General features: G+C 35.2%; 3 protein-coding genes across 3 annotated transcripts; all 3 read left to right on the top strand.

The window, feature by feature from the left end:
• The first annotated feature begins 2458 nt into the window (after window positions 1-2458).
• On the top strand, window positions 2459-7279 carry LOC18053530. Its single transcript, XM_006449284.2, has 9 exons — window positions 2459-3182; window positions 3655-3984; window positions 4177-4390; window positions 4577-4683; window positions 4773-4972; window positions 5290-5393; window positions 6023-6210; window positions 6302-6501; window positions 6616-7279. Exons 1-9 carry the CDS (start codon window positions 2933-2935, stop codon window positions 6877-6879), a joined length of 1857 nt encoding a protein of 618 aa, XP_006449347.1. The 5' UTR covers window positions 2459-2932; the 3' UTR covers window positions 6880-7279.
• Window positions 7280-8738: 1459 nt separating this feature from the next.
• Window positions 8739-9622, top strand: LOC18053529. The gene has a single exon (XM_006449283.2). The coding sequence runs from the start codon at window positions 9055-9057 to the stop codon at window positions 9490-9492; it is 438 nt and encodes a 145-aa protein (XP_006449346.1). The 5' UTR covers window positions 8739-9054; the 3' UTR covers window positions 9493-9622.
• A 2421-nt stretch (window positions 9623-12043) lies between these two features.
• LOC18053528 (50S ribosomal protein L21, mitochondrial) lies at window positions 12044-14843 on the top strand. The gene is made up of 5 exons (XM_006449281.2): window positions 12044-12758; window positions 12849-12929; window positions 13497-13598; window positions 14264-14338; window positions 14422-14843. Exons 1-5 carry the CDS (start codon window positions 12333-12335, stop codon window positions 14491-14493), a joined length of 756 nt encoding a protein of 251 aa, XP_006449344.1. The 5' UTR covers window positions 12044-12332; the 3' UTR covers window positions 14494-14843.
• The last annotated feature ends 325 nt before the right edge of the window (window positions 14844-15168 follow it).

The following is a 15168-nucleotide window of genomic DNA, read 5'->3' as shown; positions in this document are numbered from 1 at the left end:
CCGAAAAACAAAACTAACTTAATAGTAGAATCAAATAAATTCTTATCAGAAAGGACATTAAGTCTCAATAATTACTAAAACTCGAACTCTTGTGCACAAAATTATTAAGTGCGTGAGCTGCCAAGAAGGAAGCTATTTATCTGTACAATTTTATTATTATTATTATTTAACCTTAAAAGATTCGTTTGAAAGCTCGCGAATAAAGGGAATTAGGGAATGTTCATCTGGTTGATAAGAGCATATGTGTAATTTGATTTTTTTTTTTTTTTGGGTTTTTAAGAATATTCATGTTTGGAACCCAAGAAAAGTTGATTAAAAAATGCACAAGTAAACCGCAAGTGCGCGGAATTTTCATGGTGTATCTTGCCTGTCATACTATACTTCTTTAAGAAGTCGTTGCCACCAAATTCAATCATAATGTTGAAGCAAGACCACGCCGCCCTCAAACTAAAAAAGATAATTCTATTATTAACTACGCATATTATAATTATGTTCACTTCTTTTCTTTTCTTTTTTTTGGATAAAAGTTAAATTTTACTTCTAATCTAAATAATTTATATATATACTGATATACACCAATGGAGGAAGCGTGTAATTGTTTGTTAATAACGATTTTGATATTGATATCTCACTATTAAATGCTAAAAGCAATGTATAATATACTAATCCAAATATTTGATGTCAACTTTATTAAATATTTATTTACTTCTTCCCCTTGTTTTAGAAAGAAGCGTCGTATCAAGGCATTATAGGTATTACTAACATGTGGTTGTTTGTGAATTTGTTGAAAGAACTATGCATATTTTAAGCTAAGTTTAACATGTGATTGTTACTTGTTAATTGTTTGAGAACACCGAACACGTCTCTAATTTTATTAAAAAAAGGTTTTAATTGTTGATAATATTTCTATAACATTACATAACAAGTAATCTCGTATCTTATTCGTACCCCAATTAGATTAGTCCATTTAATCAAATTCACAACTCATAAAAAAGTGTCATCACATGGAAACATTCCTTATAATTTAGTCCATTATTAATTTAAATGAAGGTCCACCTTCCATGAATATTACGCATAGTGCATGAATATGGAAATAGACTAATGGTCAAAATAATTCAACTCTTTTATTCTTCAAACGTTGCTCACAAATGTGCCAAGTGCTAATCATTAAAAACGGCCCTTAATCAATTAAAAGGCAATTTCATCATAACTCTCTATTACAAAACAATTGGCTTTTCTTTGTGCATGCAAAATGAACTAGCTCGCTAGGCAGGCATGATAGGTTACAATTGGACTGGAAAGTAAAAAACAAGCTTTATATTGTTCTAATCCGTATGCAAAATCAATCGTTGCCCTTTTCTAATGTAAACGTCGGCAATTTTTTTTTGTTTAGAAAGTTGTTCATAGAAATTTGATAAATGCATTAATAAATCTTGAAGGAGAAATATTGTTGCTTTTGACTTTTGAGACAATGGCAAACTCTCTATTTCCTCATATTTGACCCACTCTTTTATATGAAGATAATGATTCCATAAAAATTTTTAATGCTGAATTTGGTATTAAATTAATTCTCTTAAAATCAATGAAATTATGTTAGTGGGGTGTCATGTGTTTATGACACCTTGCACCGACTTGAAATGAAGACATTGACATAGCAACACATTCATACTTACTAGATTGAAAATTAAAAAAAAGCTTAACCTAGCCAAATTATTTGAAATATATATATATATATATATATATAATAGTTTTTTAATCTAAAATTTTAATGTACGGAAAAATTAGAGAAATTTTTAAAATTACATTATTTTAAAATATTAAGAAATTAATTTTAAAATCATAAGATTTTCTTTAAAGTCTTAAATTAAAAATTTGTTATACACACGTATTATTGATTAAAGTTATTTACTTAAACATGTAACCAGGTAGTTGTATGATAATTATCTTCGTTCTGAAAAGAAGAAGAAGATAAGATTAGAACAAATCCATCAACACACACAGATTCATCAAGACAACGAGTCATGATTCCATGAAGATGAAGTCGCCTAATGTTTTTCATCGTCCGGCAATTTTTAATTTTTCTGACTTCTGAGCTAATCGATTAATGACGTGATTATCTCATTCGCAATTGTCTCTGTCTTAAATAAAGGTCACATTTTTAAAATTACATCAGCTGGATTTAACCATCACCGTCTGATTTTTGACATCACGCGCACATGGCTTTAACTAAACCTATCAGATATTTCCACGTTGATATTTAATTTTCCCCTTTATATTATAAAAATTACACCAATAATTTGTCATTTGTAACATCCTCAAAATTAGCAAAATATATTACCAGATTCGGTCACTTCCCCATTTATTTATTTTTTTGTTAAAAAAGAAAAATCGTTGTTTCACCGAACTTCTTATGATTTCAGCCGAAAATTTTGTATAGCTAATCGAAACCATTTTTTTGTTTAAACAAATATTTCTGCGTAAAGATACTCATTTTGATCTAAACGTTCAATTGTGTGTTTTTGCCTTCAATTTTGAAGTACTAATTGTTTCTTCAACTCATTCAGAAACTTTTCACGTACTTGCATTATCTTCTTTGATCTGAAGCTTCATTGTGTTTGTTGCAGTTCTGAATCAGTACCTGTTTTCTAAAAAAGTTTGTTTTTTTTAGAACCAAATACCCAAAAAGGCTAAAAAAAACATTTTTTTTTTTAACTGGATTGATTTAGATGAGATTGTTTAAGTGAATTTGATTAGTTTTGGAGATGCCCCAGAGGTTAAAGGGCAGATTTAGTGAAGTGGGTGTTTCATATTTTGAGCAACTGGATTGGTCATGTTCGTGTATCTAGAGTTTTTGAGTTGATGAGTTTTGTGTTAAGTTTTGGGCTTTGAATGAGAGTGAAATGAGAGGAGTGTGCGTGAGATTTAAAGGAGAATGAGTGGAGGAGGGTCACTGGGGATTCGTTCTGGTAGCTATGGGTCCTTGGATAAACAACTACAAAACGGTGGAAGTTTGTTGCCAGTTCAGCAAACGTCGGCACGTACTAAGCCTTCAAAGATGTTCAAAGAGAAGGAGGGATTGGTTTATTGGATCTGTAAATTTGCTGGCCGCAAGAAGGTTGGAATGTTGCTCCTTTGTGTCATCTCTGCGGCGGTTTTCCTTTGGGTCTTGTACGTTGGCAAAGGTTTGTTGTTGTTGTTTTTTTTTTTTTTTTAATCTGAATCTGCTGCTCGATTGGTTTAATATTGATAGTTGAAGTGTAATGGATGCTTATATGTTCTTTTAGTTAAAGTTTTTTATGAGGTTTTGCAGAAAAGTACGCTTGCTTAATTGAATTAGGATTATGCTTCTTCGGGACAATGCTTAGATTTGGAGGCTGTAATGGATGCTTAATTATATTGGTAGTGCTCATGCTGAGCTAAGTTTATCACACTGCCGTCTGTGGGTTTTATTTGGGCTTTGCTGTTGTCAAAAATCTGAGATTAGTGACCATTTTATAGTTGGGTTATTAATTCTGAGACTAATTGCCTGACTTGAATACTACGCTCTCAACCATGTGCCGTCTTTGCTTAAGCCTTATTTGTCGTGTTCTTGTTTTGGATATGCAGCTGCAATCTAATAACAAAAGTAATATATGCTTTTTTGCACAATTTCAGGTGAAGATGCACAGGAAGGTGACCAGGTTCCAAACTTGCGTCTCAATGATAGCTTGTCTATAAACTATTCTGAATCTTCGCCGATATACAGAGAGCAAACTAAGAAGATGTACAATGAGACTTCTTTTAACAATATAGAGAGTCAAAATTCTATAGCAAACTCTGTTGAGCCAATGGATAAAATGGTTTCTGTGAGACCAATTGAAAGTACAGTTTTCCCCCCTCCTCCTCCTTCATATTTTCTGGGCTACACTCTTCCTCCAGGGCATCCGTGTAACAGTTTCACCTTACCTCCCCCACCTGCAGATAAAAAGAGGACTGGACCAAGGCGTAAGCTCTATTGTTTTTTTCCCTTTTGTTTTTGTGTTTACCATTGCCATATGGACATTTGCGCATAAATGCAAAATTGTCCATATATGTTCCAAAATGGTAGGATCATGCAGCAGCAACGACGTACTTCACAATTACTTTGATGTCAATATGCTGCTGAGTGCTGAGTTTTTCTGCATGTATATCTTTCAGCATGTCCTGTATGTTACCTTCCCGTGGAAGAGGCCATTGCCTTAATGCCAAAGGTCCCCTCATTTTCTCCAGTACTTAAGAATCTGACTTACATCACTGAGCCAGTGTTAAATAGAGAGGCAGAATTTGGAGGTTCGGACTTTGGTGGATATCCTCCTTTAGCACAGAGAAACAATTCTTATGATATAAGAGAGTCAATGAGTGTGCACTGTGGGTATGATTTTTCTTTTTTTATTACTTGTAGTTACTGAGTTAAATTATGAGTATGTGTGGCTATATCCTTTGAAACTTCACCTTCTATGTTTTTAGTTTTTTTTTTTTAAATATCCACATTAGTAAGACATTCTACTTGGTTTTCTCCTGACCCCTTGCTCAAATGAGTTGATTTTGTATCAATCAGGTTTGTCAAAGGAAAACCTGGCCGTGGAATGGGGTATGACCTTGACGAGGAGGACATTCTTTATATGGAACAATGCCATGGAATTGTTGTTGTATCAGCAATTTTTGGTACAGCTCAACTTTAGTCGAACTTTTAACTGTTCATTTCTTGTTTATAACCTGGCATTAGCTTATTAAATGATTATATTCTTTTCCAGGGGCTTTTGATGACATAAACCAGCCGAGTAATATTAGTGAATATTCCAGGAAGACTGTATGCTTTGTCATGTTTGTTGATGAAGAAACAGAAGCATATCTCAAAGCTAACAGTGGTTTGGATAGGATGAAGAAAATAGGGATTTGGAGAATTGTTGTTATCCATAATCCTCCTTACTCTGATGCTAGGCGGACTGGAAAGGTAACATTTTTAGTTTTGATCTGGCCTTTCTCTGCTGTATATTAAAATCGGTGTTTGGCTAAAATACTGTCTAGTTGATTGTCTATGGCACAAATAGCATTTAATAATTGTATACTATTTTATATTGTATGTTTGATTTTGTGAATGGATTAGCTAGATGGCTCTATAAGTTACTAACTTTCTCATATTCAAGAGAAAATTTTTACTTAAGGATTGGTGTTGCCCTATCCAAGCATGTGAATTAGGATCATCGGGCTTTATGCCCAAAAGTTGTGTTATTTTAACATGCCTTTTGACTCAGGTTTTCCTTATCTCAGATTCCAAAGCTTCTGGCACATAGATTGTTCCCCAATGCCCGCTTTTCTTTATGGATTGATGGGAAACTTGAGCTCGTTGTTGATCCATATCAAATTCTTGAAAGGTACAGCCTTTTATTAGTTTACTGTTTTTTTTTTTTTTTGGAACTTTCAACTGTAGTGATTAGAGGAAATTAATGATGTCGAGATATAACCCTGATAGTGTCTCTTTTCTTGGTTTGGTTAAACTTTTGGGCCTTAATAACTTTCTACTCAGTGGTAAGCTTTGTGACAGACCACAATCTCAACCTGTTAATTAGTCCTTAAATACTTAATTGCAGCTGCTGATGTCATCCTATATATTCTCAGCTTGGAAATTTTTTCTTTTGGCTTTATTCTTACAAATTTGTCGCGCTCACTACGCTAAATGACTTTTTGTATATTGATGTGGCTACGGAAAATATTTCTGTTTTTTTTTTCCTTATTTGTGGGGGAAAAGGGCTTGGGATAATGAATGTACATCTTATTGATAAATGCAATGTTGGATTGCTTGATTCTTTTTAATTTTTCTCAAGTCTTCTGCTTATGGATGTCATAATAAGAAGTTGGATTCTTTACCTGTTAAGGGCTCAGTATAATTTTGATGCAAGCATCCATTGGATGGATGAAGCTCTACTGTTTTGTTTTAATTTCATCCTTTCAGGATAATTGTGTTTGTTTCTTACCTTTTTCCTTTTTTGAGCAATTTCTTTAGGCACTTGTGGAGAAAGAATGCCACTTTTGCAATCTCTAGACATTATAAACGGTTCGATGTCTTTGTGGAAGCCGAGGCAAATAAAGCTGCTAAGAAGTATGATAACGCATCCATTGAGTTTCAGATTGAGTTTTATAAAAATGAGGGTTTGACCCCATATTCTGAGGCTAAGCTTCCGATTACAAGTGGTAGGTGCAAGATCCTTGATCTCCTTTTTCTTTCTCCGGTTGGCTTTTGTTCTGCCTCTGATTAAAGTTTCTGTTTTGGTTGGCTTTGTAGATGTTCCTGAAGGATGTGTGATAATAAGGGAGCATGTTCCTATTAGCAACCTCTTTGTCTGTCTTTGGTTTAATGAAGTTGACCGATTTACCTCCCGAGACCAAATCAGTTTCTCAACCGTGAGGGATAAGCTCTGGGCGAAGACAAATTGGACCGTCAATATGTTTTTGGATTGTGAAAGGCGGAATTTTGTAGTTCAGGTGATTTCTTTCAAACTGAAATATAAAATTTTTCTTCATCCACTTATTTTCTTCATTTATATATTATATGTTTGTTTTTGGTCATTTTGTTCTGTTGCTTTGGCTACAATGCAGAAATACCATAGAGATCACATCCTTCCAAATCCACCGCCCGTTCCTGCTGATCTTGAGCCCCCACCCCTCTCTCTTGCTGTTGAAGCTCCACCACCACCAGCCTTGGTTAGTGACTTGCCGAAGAAATTTCCACTGGAAACTACTGGTGAAAGCGTTGTACGTGTTCCTACCAGGAAGGTCTCACCAAGGCGTGGGAGCAGGAGGTCTGCATCGAGGCGTCATCGCAAAACCATTAGCAGTGACAGGGACACTGATTCAAGTTAAAAAAAATTTTGTTCAGCGAAAAGAAAAAAAGGAAAGAAAGAAAGGAAAAAAAAATCTTCATTCTTTTTCCTACCCCTTTGAGAATTCATCACGGGGCTGGGACATTTGTGGAAGGTGACCGAGTGGTCGTAGTTTTATCTCCACAGAGACTGAAATCTCTAATTTTTTTCATACTTCTGGAGTTGTCTGCTATTGGTATTCAATTTTTTGGTTGTATATATTTATACACATTATAATTCCGAATAATTTTAATGTGGGTTGCTTCAAAAGTACCTAGATGTGGTAACCCACTTTGTTGTTCTCATCACTATAGTAACAAATGTATTAGTGCTCAACTGTTCATTACATACAAGGCTGTCCCTTCTTCATTAAAATTTATTAATGAAAACTCATCCATTCTATTCTGAATAATTTCCCTTTCCCCTTGGTTTTATTTTTCCAGCATCAAGAATAACGCAACTCGCGCTGCCTGGGGATATGGCGGCAAGCCAATATACAAAAAGCCCTTCAGGTGACAGCGTGGCTAATAAGAATCCAGCTCACGAATTTGATTTGCCGTCGAAGTTCCTTCATTTCTTGAAAAGCGAAGACACTGTTCTGTTCTTTTATTGTGTTGGGTGGCAAAAAGATGGCCACAAAATTGACTAGAAACTGTCCCAATTATGACACTAAACAATAACTAAGGAAACCATACTTATGATAGAAAGAAACACACCACCAATGACTGTTTTAATTTAAGCCAACTTAATTGAAGCCTCGAACGCAAAAATGTAAGGATTTACACTTAAATTCAGGAGGGTAATACTGTTGATATCTTGTTTTCTAAATGATCAGCTTCTAATCCATATTATTTTAATTTATTACACTATCTTACTCTTATATATACGATCTTCTAATTTCATTCTTATATAAAATTTAAACTTTCAACATATATATTATGGGTTTGGTTTAAAATTTTAAACTTTATTAAAATATAAAAAAATTATTAAATTATGACTTAATAACTATCCGATCACTATATTATTAAGTCACATGACTTAATAGTGTTCTTAGTTTTTAATAAATTTAAGATCTTAATTTTTATATCTATATATATTTATATTTGGATTTTTTAAAAAAAATAAATCATAGTGCAGCTTATTTTTTTCCCGAAATTCTGTTAGGTTAGATGCAATGATTATGAGGGTCCAGCTAATAATAATATTACGAAGTAGGAACTCATATATAAACTTAATTTTTAATGAGTAGCTCTATATATTTATTGAACAATTAAATAAAAAAAACCATCAGCATTGATCCTCTTAAAGCGTTGCCAAAAATTTCGTTGAAATTTAAATAAGGCCCATGCCAAACGTACGCCTGTCGGCACTACTAAAATCCGCCACGTGTCCAGATACTGCAGTCTGTTCCTGATTAATAATCCGATGTCTTCTTTGTGGGTTCCGCTGGACACCTATCGACGGAAAAAATTACATTTCTCTCCAGAAAGTTTTCAAAAATACAGTGTTCCCAAAATTTTACCAGAATGATAAAAAAACCTTCAACCTCAACAATGTGACAGATACCCACCACCATACAATGTTACGATGACATTAATAATTTTAAATGGAAGATCGCACCACCACCGACAACTAATAATTTACTGCGTAGCCTTTTTAAGTTTTTGTTACAGCCACTTTATGAGAGTTAAAAATTTGATTATCATATATCATCCAGCAACGGCCTACAATAAATAATTTTTTTTGTAATTATTTTCAAAATTGAGGGGATATTGGTGCGAAGCTGATCAAAGTTTGGATGTAAGTATACTTTTTCAACAATAGAGGGGAGAACTGTAATTTTCCTTCTCATCTGTTTTTTTAGCCGAAGCTTTCGACACGCATACGTCAAAACCTCAGAATCTTCTCCATAGAAGATAATTCGAAACAAAACCGTGGCTGAAAACCAAAAAAATAAAAAATAAAAAATTGTAGTAATAATAAATAAAAGCCCATAAACCTTTCTCGATTATCATCTTTAATCCCCTCAAGCTCAAAGCAACCAAAGTTTGAAGGTTGTGTGGTCTCTGTTGTTTTATTTATTTATTTATCTATTTCTTGTCTTGGTGCTTTTGGCACGAACATGTCTACAACAGCAGCGACCCGTTGATCACCGTTTCGATCAAAAAGGTCACCAATGTCATCATCCGGAGCGTTCGTCGTGATTTGCCTTCTGCACTCTGTGATCGCACTTACAAGTGGGGCCCTAATGATGTTCAAAATGAAGGAAATTTACACGTTGACTCACGGAGCCGAAACTGCCACCAAACTGCTAGGTTCGAACCCGCATGATCAGCTCTTAATCCGGACCTCCGATTCCTTCTCGGGTCTGCTCCTTTTTGCTATCGGGTTTTTAATCTTCATGGTGTCTTTCGTCAAGGACAAAGAGTTCCAGTCCTTTTTTGCTAAAGGGTGTGTCGTTTTGCTCATTTTCATGGCTTCGTGGAGGGTTTACTTTGAGAGAAGGGTCGAGTATTTGGCTTGGGATTGGTTGAGGAAGACAGTTGGCGATGTCTTATTGGCTCTCTCGTGGGTGTTCTTTCTTGTGTATTCTTGGAGAGAAAAGTATGATTGATGTTAATTGTTCAAAGTTTTTTTTTTTTCCCTTTTTGTAAGTATTTAGTGTTTTGGTACATAATTTGGGTTCACCTCAATGCTGTAAAGGAAAATTAAATTAATAATGGAGGGGCTAACATTTTATTTCATTTTCTTTTTCTTTTTCGGGTTGAAATTTTGATCTTCAATGCAATAGTGATTTTATTTGAAGTGCTTTGAATTTGAATATGAAATTTGTAGGCAGTGCATATGATATTACGAATCATAGAGCTGTAATGAGAACATTCTATCTGATAATTTATTGAATGTGAATATGGGTAAAAATAAATGTTTTGATGTTTTGTGTTTTCTGATTTAGTTTGTTGTGGAAGAAATTATGTGGGGTGTAGTTTAGAACTGCAAGCTTCTAGAAAATTGAATATTTGTGAATATGAAAGTCTAGCGGTGGTAGAATCAACATGATTGCTTACGTTTGTTTTAGTCATGGTGGCAGTGAATCTGGATATTGCTTGCTGATGGTTTAGTTTTGTTTTGTGTTGATCATTATCTGCTCTCTTCTTTTAGTTTTAGGAGTGTAAAAGTAAGCAAAGCATGTCTTTGTATTAAGTCAGTTAATTGCTATGAAGGCACCGATTCTTTACGCAACTTTGTATGATGTGAGAAAAACAGGGAGCAATTTCTTGCTCAGATAACAGTGGTAAAGAAAGATGAAGGATGGTTGTATTGTGAAACTTCTTTTGGATTTAAATATAGCAGATTAGCTTCTTTATTGAAGAACATGAAGTTGAGAAATCCTCAACATGCACCTTGAGGTGGGTGCAAATTGTGTACTGTCATTAGGTAATTACTTACATTTTGCTTCAACATTGTGTTTTGGGTTTATCTATTTTAAGAACTTGCATGAAACAGGACTATTATATTTCATATTGGATTCTTGGTAATTAGAGCTTTACTAATGATCTAGTTGCTATCATGAATGATCAGGTAGCTGTTGCTTTTATTAGTTTTATGTGTACACGTATATGTCATCCTTATCTGTTTTTTTTTCTCTTTCTTGCTACATACACTAAGCTCTCATGCTTGCTATGTGAAATGCACATATAATTGCATGCAGAAGCATTTTTCTGCAATAAGACTGTTTTCCTGGTTGTCTAAATTAGGTAACCAATTGTTTACCTCTGTCCCATTTTCAGCCCAACCTGCACCTGCGTGGTTATTGTTTTTGTTTTCTTAGTCATTTGCCCATGTTAAGTTTTGACTGAATACCCTTTTGTGTGCTTGGATTTGCCTCTGTTTCTGTGTTGCTTTAACAAATTTTCTTCCTCTGCTCAGCATCAGTTCATTTTCTGCTAGGCAAACTTCCTTTTGTCCTTCGTTTTACTTTCAATGAAATCCTCTCTCATTGATGTATTCTGATAAAAGATGTGGCTCTGTAAAGTTGTTTCTGCTCTACAACTTTTATCTCATTTTTCGCTGTATAACTATTGCGTATTTGAACGCATATTTACATAGGTGCTGTGTAATTAGGTTTTAGGGAAACAGATGGGTTATTTGCTAATTGCTACTCATAATTTTCTTGCACGGCGGCATTTGGAGAGGTAATGCATCTTTCGTCTGGGATGAAATAGATAGTGTGGGTCAGCAAATCCCTAATCAGCTTTTGTCTGATCTGTCTAGCTAGCTATGTAGGAGGTTTAAGGGATGAGATAAAATTCTGCGTGTTATGTACTGCAACCTTATGGCAACAAGATATAATCACTAATTACCATTGGGCATGACATAAGACACAATTACTACTTATCTTTTACCTTTGGCCATTGGCGGTGCAGGCTTTTCAAATGATCTATTTTGTGGCATCATTGTTGGTTTGTTGCCTCTTTATACATAGCATTTATCCTGGGAAACCTCTTGATGGCATCAGTATTATCAGAAAAATAAATGTTTGTTTTGGAAGGAATCAATTTATTGAGCTTTCTGTTCAGTCTTCTGTATTATTTTTTGATCTCTGGTTACTCACTTTAGCATTGATTCTTTCATTCATTGGGACTCATTGTTCACATGTGTAGTAACTCTATATCTACCATAAATGCTGTATATACACAATTGCAGAGATGTAATGCACACTTTGCAATTAAGGCAAAAATTGAACTGCGTTTGTTGCTCACTGTCACGGCATGGCTCCTGGTAAATTATACTTTTTTGAGTCCACCGTTAAATTCAACACTTCCTTGTTAGCTTTTGCCGCATTGCGTGAAGATTTGCTCAATTACTTTTTCGCATTTCTATCATTTTCATTTTAAACGAAAATCTGTCACTGGGTTTTGTTTGTATTCATGGAAAAATTTGTTTCTTTGAACCTTTTCATACAATTCAAAAGGAGGGTGCGACAAAATTAACATGATATCATGAACAACTCAAATTTAATCTGTTTCTACTTGTGATGTGAATTTAAAGATGCACTTACCGGTAGTTGAAAACTTGAAATGTACTATAAAAGAACGGGCCGATTTTGGGTGCAATTTTAACTTAAAAGTTGGGGTATAAATTTTCATTCATCTCATTTTCATTGTCATTCTTATTCATACACTAGCAATAAGAAAGCAGAGGAGTTAGAAGAGTAAAATGAGTTGAATAATTAAGTTTTAACGGATTCTTTATGCACGAAATAGATGCAAATTCAGTCCTTGTTTGTGATTCTTCCTAAAATTCAGGGCCCAAATGTTATTGTCCCACGTCCCATTCCCAATACCAAATAACGGAGCGAAACTTAAAACAAAAGAACCAAAACCCCGCCTGCACATTTGTCTATTTCACTAAAACCCTAGTGACGCCAAACGCCGTGAGCGCCACCACCCAGCCATGGCTCACCGACGGTGCCTCCACGTGCTCAGTCGCCACGCCGCGGCTCTTCTATCACTCAAGACTCCCCCAACACTTCCTTTCTCTACATCAATTTCCCTAAAAGGCCTAACACCATTCCAACACCGGTCCCTCATTTCTTCTACGTTGGGACCCACTAACTGGTCTCACTATAGGCATTTCTCCTCCAACAAAAACGATGACGAAGGGGAAGACGTGGACGAAGGCGAAGACGAAGACGAAGAGACTGCCGATGAGAGTTACGAGGGAGAGGAGATTGGTGATACGGTGCCAGATTTGGGGAGGGAGTACACGCTGGAAGAGAAGGAAGCGGAGGCGGCGGAGATTGGGTATAAAGTGCTGGGTCCACTGCGGAAATCTGATCGGGTTTTTAAAAAATATGAACCGGCTTTTGCTGTTGTTCAGGTGATATTTTGTGATTTTTATTTATGTGTTTATTTTGTAAATGTTTTTGGAAAAAAACTTTTTTTAATTTGTTGGCTCGTTTAATTTTAGATTGGGTCGCACCAGTTTAAGGTGAGCAATGGGGATTCGATTTTTACCGAAAGATTGAAGTTCTGTGAGGTGAATGACAAGGTTGGTAGATTTTTGTTTCTTGTTTTTTTAATATTATCATTCAAATGTCGATCGGGTTATAATTGGCATTTTGATCTTAATAGAATATTGCGCCCTTGTTAATTTTATGTTTGATATTTCAATGAAAACAACAATTTTATTTAGAGAGAAAATAGTTTGCAAGGAGAATGTGCTGTCTAGGACTAGACTATTGCTGTGTTGAGTGTGGTTGAGCACAACACTATGTATTAGGCTATGATAAATTGACAAAAATAAATTAATCATGTTCTGACAGCTTTCGTTTGAACGTCCTTGCTGGTTTTGATAATGAATGTGAGTGGGCATTCCACTATGGTTCTGGTTGGAGGCTTGGAGCATTACCTGGTTTGTGGCCAAAGATTGGATCAGTGACAGTGTGAACTTGCTTCTGAATGTTGTCATTGTTATGACCTGTGGTTTGCAGAAAAGATGTGTAGTCATTATACGCCTAAGAAAAATTAAGATTATTTGTTCTTTTTCTATTTATCATTTAGTTGATTGTAATCTTTTTTTTTTTTTTTGATGCTATTGTGACCGTTTCTGTTGCAGTTGATTTTGAACAAGGTTTTGTTGTTGGGTTCACAACATCAAACGATCATTGGTAGGCCCATGGTTCCAGATGCAGCTGTTCATGCAGTTGTTGAGGAGCATGTAAGTTGACACCTAATCTCTCACTGTTTCCCCTTTTGTTTATGTTTGTCATGGAATTGTCTAAAAAAGAGTGAAAGGTGATCGGCTGGGGTGGGTTTCAAGAGCCTGCAAAAAACACCTCTTGGGATTTTGAAGTGGGTTAAGGTTCTAAAACTAAAGGTAGCCTATGGAGTTTCTTGTGCAGAACTTTTTTTGGGGGTGTGTCTAGATTTGACCTCTAGAAGCTGCATTGTAGTAGAAAATGAGCGAAGCCATTGGAGATTGGCTGTCTTTTTATACAGCTTGCCAGTCCATGCTGCTTCCTGAGCTCTCTTCTCTTGTAACATTAAATGTTTCTATGAATTGTAGATCCATTGGTTGTTGTTTGACAGAGGTCAGCCTGACGGTTACTTGTGGGAGTGCTATTATCCTGGTTAGGAGTTAAAAATTGGTTGCAAACCAAAAATTCTATGTTGATAGCAAGAATTGAGAGTTTGGCAGACTTCAATTTGTTGTAGATATTGTTGCTAAAACACCATTCACAATTTTTATACTGTACACTCTACAGTGACCTAATCATCAGTATGTGCACATTATATCATTGTAATGTTTAGATGCTTATACTATCTTTGTTAGTCAATATCTTCTTCCTTTCTCTCAGGCAATATCTTCTTTCTTTCTCTCAGGCATTAGATGCAAAGGTAATTATTTTCAAGAAAAAGAGAAGAAAGAACTACCGACGTACTAAAGGACATCGCCAGGTCTGTCTGAAGATGTGTATGTTTATGTTTACGTGTTGATTTATGATTTATTTTTCTTGACACATGGACTAATCTTTGTTCAGGAACTTACCAAGCTGAGAATAGTTGATATTCAAGGAATTGAGAAACGAGTAGAGGTTGCAACAGCTGCTTAGGAAGTACTTTTTTAGGCATGAGTATGTAGTAATATTAGTAATAACACACCTCAATGCTCATAACTTCTGAGTTATGGCTTTCTCATACAATATGGTCAAGAACTTTCTCATCCCTGATTGGGTTCATGTACATTTTGGATGTCATATTTGGGCAGAAAGCCTCACATCCAACCAGGTTAATTTTTTGTAGGTTTGGTTTACATGGAGGTGTTGCTTCTCTGCAATATTTTTGTTTCCTTTGTATTTCTTGTTAGTTTATTTGTATTTAGCAGTCCCCAGTCTATGAACTTTCAGCGGAGCAAACAAAAAGTTTTGCAAATAGAATTATTACTCGGGTTTGAATTGATCAACACACTTTTCCTGATGGTTCTGCCCAAGCGTAGTGGTTGAAAAACTTTGTTGTTTACTCGATGCTTGTGATGTTATTTGATAATCAAGAGCTACTTATTGCCTGGTTGTCGGTTTAGTTTAAGTTAGTACCAAATCATATGATACGATGATTTAAATCGTTTGCCTAGCCGAGAACAAACTTTTGGGCATTCTCTAATTTGAACGGCTCCTATGATTTTGGGTTTGGCTTTCGTTACAGGGTAACAGAAGTGTGACCATGAGCCCACGCCCTCTTGATATTGATCGTAGCTACAATAGAACCTGAGTATGTCCCCATTTGGTAAA

Source organism: Citrus clementina, unplaced genomic scaffold (genome assembly GCF_000493195.1).
Source record: "Citrus clementina cultivar Clemenules unplaced genomic scaffold, Citrus_clementina_v1.0 scaffold_2, whole genome shotgun sequence".
Taxonomy (NCBI): Eukaryota; Viridiplantae; Streptophyta; class Magnoliopsida; order Sapindales; family Rutaceae; genus Citrus; species Citrus x clementina.
This window is presented reverse-complemented; position numbering and strand designations above follow the sequence as displayed.